We start from the raw sequence: 9569 nt of genomic DNA, 5'->3' as shown, positions 1-9569 counted from the left end.
CGCGGCCCGCCTGCGAGGAGCGGGCCGGTGCGGTGTAATCCCCCCCTTTCCCCCGTCCGTGCGCCTTGGGAGGGGCCTCTTCCTGTCAGGGAGTGATGAAGGGCATCTCCCCGCGGGAGATAGTACTTAGAACTGACCGAGGACGCTAATCCACTCGAGGAGAGGATAAAGCCTGGCCGTGCTAAGCGCTTAAGTGCAAAGCATCTCCTAAGATGCTTCTCACGTAGTAATTGCATCTTTTAAAATTATTTCTGTAGGCGTCCACATCGGCAACATCCGTTCTAAAGGGCAGAGGTGACTATCTGAGCTTCACGTAGTGTGTTCAGTTCACTCACTGATCTGAGAGAGCTGCAAGCTGGTTTTGAATAGCTATATTCCTGCTTTTAACAGTCCTAGCTGAAAAGGCCCAGTGGAGGAAGTATAGACCAAGGTAGGTTGTGACCAGAACAGTTTCGGGGCCCATTAAAGTTGTGACCCAAATCAGCGTCAGGGTGAAAGACACAGAGCAAGCCAGAATACAAAATATTCTTCCTTGTAGGTATACATAGTTTTTCTCTTAACATAAGCTAAAGTCAGTATTCCCACAAGTAGGAGGATTGACAGTTCCCACCCTTACCATCAGATGCTGAGCATATAACTGTCAGTATTGTGTCATGCCCTGTTATCTCTGTGGTGATGTAACTGACAAAGATAACCATATTTTGCATTAAATATATGGTTGTGAACAATATTCCTGTTGTAAGTAAAGGAATGCTGAAGAATGCAAACAATTTTTGTTCTTGAAGTTCCTGAATTATCTTCTTTCTGCCTTGTCCTGTTGTATGTTCTAAGTTATTCTGGCCTTTCATTTGTTGTTTTTTTAATAAGGATCATCTTTCTGTTTACAGAGTCATGTTTACATAAAACACCAAAGAGATCGTTGAGTAGGAAATCCCGTATACGTACTTTCAGCTCTCCTGTTAATGACACCGATATACAGCACGAAATCTTTTGGGATCCTCATTCACCAATTGCACACAGACTAGGTAATATTAACGAAATCCCGACTTCAGGGCACCTATTTGGGGCACGTAGTGGGAGCATACTAAAAGTTCTACAATTTGTTGAATTTCTGTTATCACAGTTAGGTTGTTTGGGTTTATTTTTATTAAAACCCCATAAATTCTTCAATATAGTGCTGAATTGGGCTCTGATTTTAGGACATATACTTGAATTATTTGATATACTGCACTTTATAAATGGAATTGTTTTGCAGTTTTTAATAAGGTTGTTTGTTTGTTTTCATAGGAAATGGAAAAACCAAACAGTCTACCAGTAGATGCGCAGTAGAAATTTCAGAAATTGTTAATCGTATTGCTCCTCAGGTAACTGTTACTTTCTAAACCAATGCTCTGCATATGCAGTAATCAAACAGAATAGCACTACAGCCTTGGTGAAGGCTCAATTTTAGTTACAGTACTCTCTTGGTAAGAATTGGGTGTATAGAAAACTAGAACTGGACTGAATGAAAATCATAAGCATAGCATTTGACTGGTCACTCTTATAAGTCACAGATGCTGTAAAAAAGGACATATTAAGAAAGTGGATGTGCAGCAGCTCCATTTTAGGAAGTTTTACTTTCAGAATACAAGTTACTGCCCCTGGTCTTAGGAATACTGTTGTGTTTATTTGTCCTTAATCACTCATCTGTTAAAAGGTAAGAGCTTCTTCACATACTGGATTTACTGTGTTTTCAAGTGTTTTGACTGCTGAAGTACAAGAACAAGACTCACATGAGAGAGAGACTCCACAATAATATAAACATAGTAACGTTGCTTCATTGGCCACGGCCAGTTGGATGAGGTTTAACTAGGCCAAGTGCCAGGTCCTGCACTTGGATCACAACAACGCCATGCAATGCTACAGACTTGGGGAAGAGTGGCTGGAAAGCTGCCTGGAGGAAAAGGACCTGGGGGTGTTGATTGACAGCTGACTGAATATGAGCCATCAGTGTGCCCAGGTGGCCAAGAAGGCCAACAGCATCCTGGATTCATATCAGGAATAGTAGGGAAGTGATCCTTCCTCTATACTCAGCACTGGCGAGGCTGCACCTAGAATACTGTGCTCAGTTTTGGGCCCCTCACTACAAGAAGGACATTGAGGTGCTGGAGGGCAACGAAGCTGGTGAGGGGTCTGGAGCACAAGTCTTATGAGGAGTGGCTGAGGGAACTGGGATTGTTTAGCCTGGAGAAAAGGAGGCTGAGGGGAGACCTTATCGCCCTCTACAACTACCTGACAGGAGGGTGTAGTGAGGTGGCTGTTGGTTTCTTCTCCCAAGTAACAAGCGACAGGACAAGAGTGTGTCAGGGGAGATTTTGATTGGATGTTAGAAAAAATTTCTTCACTGAAAGAGCGGTCAAGCATTGGAACAGGCTGCCCAGAGAGGTGGTGAAGTCACCATCCCTAGAGGTGTTCAAAAACCCCATAGACGTGGCACTTCGGGACATGGTTTAGTAGGTATGGTGGTATTGGGTGGATGGTTGGACTTGATGATCTTGGAGGTCTTTTTACCCTAAGAACTATGCGCTTGGTATCTCTGTCTTGCTGTGAACCTGATGTCCACAGCCTGGAAAGGGAGAATAATTATTTGCTTTTTATTAAGTGCAAGAAGAGAACATGTCATTTCTAAAAGAGCTTGCAAAATATACTTGCTTATTTGACAGGGCCGTTTAAAATGTATGCACTATTTGGCATATTTTTGAGAAATTATACTTAAGAATCGGAAAATCATTGATAAGGGATGCCACTTTCTTCCTTTTAAATGATTACAGCCCTGTCATAAATGTATATAATACCAGGACTTGCAACTATCTGTCGCTTGTGTTCTTTTTTTCTTTAAAAAAAAAAAAAATTTACAAAGAAAAAGAAAACTTACCCAGAACTACCTTGGCAGTTAGTAAAGTTCAAATTACTTTTGCTGGCCTACATGCAGTAATTTCCCACATCCCATGGCTCTGGACCTCTAAGACTTTTTTACCACTGCAGTATTGTATCTTTTAGATTTCAGAATTCAAATCCACGCCTGAGCTTTGAAGCTCTGAAACAACACTTCATTTAGTTTCTAAACTTCACTCATTTCTGTTTAAAGGCGCCTTGTATAAATGAGTTGTAATGGAAGAGGTCAGAATTTTTTCCTGGAAGCGTTCAGACTATGTTTTCCTTCAAATTCTCTGATCTGTTAATGCTGCTTTAAGTGGATAAAGACAGCGCACCTCAGCTAGCTCAGCAGTATACTAAAGTAAAATGGATTACAGCTTGTAACATGGATATTGCAGACTATGTGTAAACATGAAGTAAACAGAGCATTAGATTTAAGTACCAAAGTGAAATTCAGTGATTTTAATTGAAGCTTCTGTTTTAAGTCAATGTAATTAAAGTAACTACCAGTAGACAATGTTGCTTAAGTAATCTTGCTTAACTTGTATTGGTTTAGCTCCTATCTGGCTTTCAACAGATTTGATCCAGTTTAATTGCTTTAGCAACTTTAACTAATGCAAGGTATGTGTCTAGTCCAATCTTTATTTGAAATCATATTCCTAAGCATTATAAATCTAATCATTCAGGATGAAAAAGCAGCCTGTAATGAAGGCTCCCTTTTAGGGACATGGATTGGTGAGGATGCTATTCCCTGTACCCCTGGAGTAGTAAAAGTGCGAGCTAGGACGAAGTTAAGTTGTACAAGGTAAGTTACAGTTTTGTCTTGCCCATCACAGCTGGGCTTTCATGAAAAAGGGTATGTGGTGTTCCTCTTATGTATAGTGAACCATGTAATTGTACATTAGCATACAGAATGCGTTCAACTTTGGGCTTGTTATCTCTTCTTAATGGGGTATTTCTTGGGAATTCTCAAAAAGATGGCATGCTGACTGCGCATTGAAAGCAGTGGGATTCAGTCGTACTCTCTGTAGTTAAAACTAGAGAATGAACAGCTTATATGGCAGTGTTACTGAGCTTGGCTAAACTTTCTCAGTAGGTTTGACTTTCTTTTCTGTATTTTTTTTTTAATCTAGAGATCTTAAAATAAAAAATCCTGAAGAGGAGCTCATGAAATTGGCTAAGGAATTTGATAAAAATTTAGTAGAGCTAGATGCTGTTCAGGAACAAGAGAAGCTTGGTCATGACTTCATCCAGATTGCCTCAGAGTCTTTAAATAATTCTAAAGAGGAAGTAAATATGAAGAACCTGAAATCACTTCTTGGTGAAGTTTCTGAAACAGATACTGCTCTGTCCCTGAAACCAGTTGGACAGAGCACTGGCATCCCTGCTGCAGAGCCCTGTCAATCTAGCAGTCAAAAGTCTATAGACCTTGAGGCTGAACTAGCCCTTCGTGCTCTTTTTGACTGCTCTACCCAGAAGTGTAGCGGACAGTTGAGCCAAGGATTATTAGGTATTTCTTTAAATAATAATTTCCATGAAAATAAAAGCACTTTGGAAGAGGAACACCTTCCTGAGGAAATTAAAGACATGCAACATGGTAATTCAGAGGCATATCAAAAAGATACTCCATGCGCACCAGGAAGTGTGAACCAGGCTTTTCTAAAACCTGATACTCACATGGTGACAAAAAATAATCCTTGTTCTTTGAAGACACAATTGGTTGTCTCCAGTAAAGTTGCTGGAGTAGTTAATGATGATTTTGATGACTGGGATACAGATTTTTTGGCAGATGACTCTTTTGTGATGCAAATAACCCAAAATCCTGAATTGCTAAGTACTGAAGAAGCACCACCTATTCCTACAAATCCATCTGTGCATGGTTTCAGTGATGCTAACAGAACAAAGGAAAGAAGTAGTTGCAATTCAGTAACTTCTTTGGGCAGTGTAAGCAAACCTAACAGTTTACAGTTTTCACCTTTGAAACATTCTAGTAACAACGCACAAAATGTTGCAAAATCTCTTCCTTTGCAAAAGCCATATAATAAGCCAGAAAGCTCAAAGACAGAGACCATAGCCTTTCGTGCGAAATGTGACATTAAGCCAGATAAAATAAATTCTATTTGGAAAAGTGCCCAAAACAGTGATTTGAACTATATTCCTATTTCAATGCAACCTGAAGTGAAGAATGGAAATGAAACTATTCAGCCTAAAAGTGACAGTCTTCCTCTTTTTCCTTCAAGATCTAATCCTCATAGACAATGGACTGAAAAACCTGGGAATAACACACACAATATTTTCTGTCAATCATCCAGTGTTTCTACCAATACGAAAGCTAATGATCTAACTAAAGCGGTTAACCAAGCTAATACAAGTCACTTAAATCAAGTTGAAATACCAAAGAAATGTCCTCTGTCGTTTGATGACTGGAATGAACCGAAATTCTCTGATGAGATACTAGATATGTTTTGTGAATCCGATAGTCTTTGGGATGCAAACTGTGAGGATGATGAATTGTTGTATCAGGTGTGTGATAATATAGAAAAGCAGACTCAGAGCCAGGATGTTAAACAAGGAAATGAAAGAGCTAAAACTATACAAGGAGCCAGTATTAATTCCAGATCAAGTGCTGATAACAGCTTCCCTGCATCTAAACAAGGACTACCTGATCTCCTTTTGGCACAAAAACCAAACACAAAACAGGACACTTTCTCGCTAAATGATTCCTGTAGGAATTCGTCAAAGGTTACACGTGGACTGGCCACAATGGGTCACGTAGTGAACTGTAAAAACGTCTCAAGTCCTCTAACTGTGATCGCAGGTACTTCTGTGGAGTGTAAATACACATTGTCTAAAAACTCTCATCAAGCTGCTTCTGAAGATACTGCAAAGACTCTTTCAGGAAAATGGTACAGGTCAAATTCTGTGCAAGCAAGAGAGACTGGTTCTGAAATAAGTCCTGTTAATGCAGTAAACATTTCTAGCAGCAAAACAATAGAAAGCCGAGACTATTTGTATAATACGGGAAAGATACCAAATAACAGTTCTGCTAACAAAACATCGCTTATGCCTTCAAAGTTTAAGTTCCGAAAGACTAACAATTCTCAGGGTGCTCTTCATGTAGGGTCTGAAAATCCAGGGAGCCATTCTGGCATTGGAATTACTCTGCAGGGTTTGGAAGGAAGCAAGAATCAGGTGAATGTGACTTTGCACAGCAAGCTTGACAATAAGAAACCACCTTTCAAGAGGCACCTTTCAGAGTCTTTTGCACTGCCTACATCAGGTATTTGTCTTTATTGTATCATTGTTAGACTGGTTTTGTTTGTTTTCTTACTGCAATCAGAATGTCAAAGAAGAAATTCATACTGTATGGCAACTTACAATAGGTTTCAGTATTCATTCAGTTTAGGCGTTAGTAAATATTCTAATGAAAATCTGGAGATTATTTTCTCCAAAATAAAATTGTCCTCATGCATCTCTTGAACTCCTGTAGTTAAGGACTTTTGTTTCCCATTTTCATTCCACTTCTCTGCATATTTCACACTCTGTCTCCATAGGCACTCAGAATCACTAGGATCAAGTATAGGCTGATGGCAGCACTCGGCATACCATATTCTTAAATTCTTCCTTAAAAATACTACTACTTTGATATGTAGTAAATATTGTAGTATGAATCTGCTTTAATCTAAAGTTCCATTTTGAAAAACATGAAAAATTACTTATCTCAGCCATGATTCATAAAACCCAATTAATGGTGGGGCAGGGAAAGAAGACAGCAGAATGCCAATTTCATATTATTGTACACCTGGAAATTAGAACTTTGAATCATTCTACACTTATGAAACCTTGGCCTGTATTGTAGTTTGCTCTGTGGCTAAAATTGCCAGTGAAATATTCTTGTGTTATCAGTCTAGACACTAACACTTCCTTTCATCTAGAGGGGAGGTCTGTCGCTTTTCCATTGTCCAGTGACAGTCTGTAGTATTCCATGCATTGGTCTTATTTGCTAGGGAAATGTAGAACTAGTCGAGTGCCAGTCAGCCTTGTTTTTACTTGATCTCATGGCTTGGTGAAGTTTTAATCAATGTTAATTTTGATAAAACGTGCCTTTAGAGTGTACTACATCAACCTCAATTTTCAGGAGACACTGTTACAAAAACAACAAAAAAATTAATTCCTGCAAACTATCAGCCAGCGTTATTTGAAGAATCAGTATTTTATCGATGTTTCTTTCCCAACAAAGAAGCAGATAAATGGAAAGTAGTAATTGCAGATGTTAAGCGGGAAGGGAGGGGAGAGATAACTACTTGTTCTGTGGAATGTTCTACAGAATAAAGGAATGAAAAAGAATAGTGTAAATTTTCTTTACAGATAAACAACTGTCCTCCTCTTAAATTTTTGGTGACATTGCTGTAACAAAAAGATGGATGTTAAGTGATCCTTTTGAAAACTGATAACGTAATTTTTCATGGACACCTTTTTTTTTTTTTTTTTTAAGAAGCAGAGAGACCCTTTGTTTTATGTATCCAGTCTGAAAGACTATGTATTAAAAATGCATTAATTGGAAATTGGTGTATAAGAACAGTAAAATTCCTGACGTGTTCAGGGAGTGTTCCTGTTGGTTCCAGTGAGGTCAGAATTTTATTATGTGGGAATTTATAGTTCTGTAACACAACATATAAAATATTACGCTTAGCTATCATGTTCTTGTCTCCTTTGCCAATTTTTATTGCTACTTTTGACCTTTTTTCAACCTTTCTGGTTTTATTTGTGTGACACCTGTACTGTATCTGACCCCTGTGTCTATACCATCTCCATGCCCATATCTCTGACTAACTCACTAAATTGTAGAGCCCTTTTCACTCTGATAGCCTTAATTTTCTTAACCCGTTGCCATCTCCTATGTTGACTCCTGATGTCACAAGGTTCACCTGAAGGGCAGCCAAGTAAAATTTCCTTTAAGCAAATGTCTGCATCGCAGTATTATCATTGGGAGGCAGTAATCAGTAGCACTACAAAGGTCATGCATCTTATCCCCCTTCCTGCCTTGGGGACAGGATAGATGAGCCATTTTTAACTTGAGTGCCCGGTATGTCAGAATAGTGTGCTCTTGCCATAGATCTTCAAACACTGAAAACAGATAAGTTAAAATACATATTGAACAAACTTGAAGGCTCCTAATATATGTGTCTTTATTTACAGTGTCTGTGGTGGAACAAAAAAATAGAAAATGTTCTCAAGAAGAGATTGAAAGAAAAAAACAAGAAGCTCTTGCACGAAGAAAATCCAGAATGCAGGCATTCTTTAAAGATGCTTGAATTTGGAGTTTATTTTGTCTATGGAGTAAGTTTTTGGGAGGGAAATACTGTAATGCTGGAAGACACTCTTTAAAATCTGTTCACAGCTACTGACAGCAAGCTTTTTCTGTTCCTCAATTTAAAAAAATCTTGACCTGAACCATAACTAATACTCTGGTGGTATTTAGTCTTAACTACCAGTTGTAAATGTGTAGTCCCAAACTATCTTTAGCACAATGAAGATTGTATTGAGTTCACATACTGTTATGTGTTGAAATTGTATAGTCTGAAAATCATCAGAGCATGAAAGCTTTTGTATACACATGTGAGTAGAAGATGTCAAAAACTGACTGTATATGTTTTGGCTGTATTTCTCTTATTGCAAGTATTTTAATTTATAAGAAGACTCTCAAGTACACACAGACTAAGAAATACTAATGTTTGCTCTCAGGTAGAAGAAAGTTTTTAAGTTTTGGTTTAAAGAAAGTACAATCTAGAAAACATCCAACATCAGAAAACTAATGGAAATGAACAGGATTTGGAAAGCATGCTCCATGACCTTAGGTAAGAATTGTACATAGTGAAGGAAGAACTTAATATAAATTAAGTTTTGTAAGGTGAAAAAGCATTCTGGAAAGGATATTTTATCTTTTGTTTTGTTTTGTTTTTCTAATTCCCTTCATGAAGAGTTGGAAATACCCTAGCTAACAAAATTGGACCACCTTTTTCTAAACATGCATTACTGAGCTAATTAATAAAGCTAGCCTGTGTCATTTTGCCAAACCGTGAGCCATATAAAATATCACGTGAAATCTCTACAACTATGAATCAGTTTAGCCTTATGGGTTGTACATATTTTTCAAACTAAAGGCTGTTGAAACATAAAAATGCAATGTCATGTCAGCTTAACAGGGGCTGATAGAATTTTTGATGTGATAGATGGGTGCAGAGCTCAAACTGCAAAAAGTGCCTGTGGGTAAGCTGCAAGATATTTTTCAGCTGAGAAATGCTTATATGTAAACATGTGACACTATGTAAAGTGACTGTAATTTTTCTTTGTAAATAAATAACTATGAAATGTACCAAAGGTTAGAGGAAGCTTTTGGTTTCTGTAGTATGTGCCATTTTTGTAACTCCTAAAAGTTGTAAGTGTTGTATATTTGTAAATCATCATTAAATTTTTTTACGTTTTTCTAGTCTGTTCTGGGAAATACTATACTACAGAAACTGGTAAAGAGAAGGGAAGTGGGAATTCCATACGGACTTTCTGTCCATATGGACAACTGAACTTTCTCTCTTGGTAATTTACGCAGTTATTCCATGCCTCAATTTTCTTACCTGTAGGGGTGACAAAGTGTT

The 9569-nt window shown here is 38.2% G+C and overlaps 1 protein-coding gene across 1 annotated transcript; it reads left to right on the top strand.

Moving 5' to 3' along the window:
* The first annotated feature begins 760 nt into the window (after positions 1 to 760).
* Positions 761 to 9178, top strand: ETAA1 (ETAA1 activator of ATR kinase). Its single transcript, XM_035897500.1, has 5 exons — positions 761 to 1025; positions 1288 to 1364; positions 3603 to 3721; positions 4050 to 6196; positions 8116 to 9178. The coding sequence occupies exons 1-5, from the start codon at positions 761 to 763 to the stop codon at positions 8229 to 8231; spliced, it is 2724 nt and encodes a 907-aa protein (XP_035753393.1). The 3' UTR covers positions 8232 to 9178.
* The last annotated feature ends 391 nt before the right edge of the window (positions 9179 to 9569 follow it).

Source organism: Egretta garzetta, unplaced genomic scaffold, assembly GCF_000687185.1.
Source record: "Egretta garzetta isolate BGI_Z169 unplaced genomic scaffold, ASM68718v1 scaffold457, whole genome shotgun sequence".
Lineage (NCBI taxonomy): Eukaryota > Metazoa > Chordata > Aves > Pelecaniformes > Ardeidae > Egretta > Egretta garzetta.
Note: the sequence above shows the minus strand (reverse complement) of the source record. Positions and strands in the feature narration are given on the sequence as shown.

Coding starts and splice junctions, on each gene's coding strand:
- ETAA1 (XM_035897500.1), top strand. CDS start 761: ATGCAAACAATTTTTGTTCTTGAAGTTCCTGAATTATCTTCTTTCTGC. Junction 3,722..4,049: donor ACGAAGTTAAGTTGTACAAG/GTAAGTTACAGT, acceptor TTTTTAATCTAG/AGATCTTAAAATAAAAAATC. Junction 6,197..8,115: donor TTTTGCACTGCCTACATCAG/GTATTTGTCTTT, acceptor CTTTATTTACAG/TGTCTGTGGTGGAACAAAAA.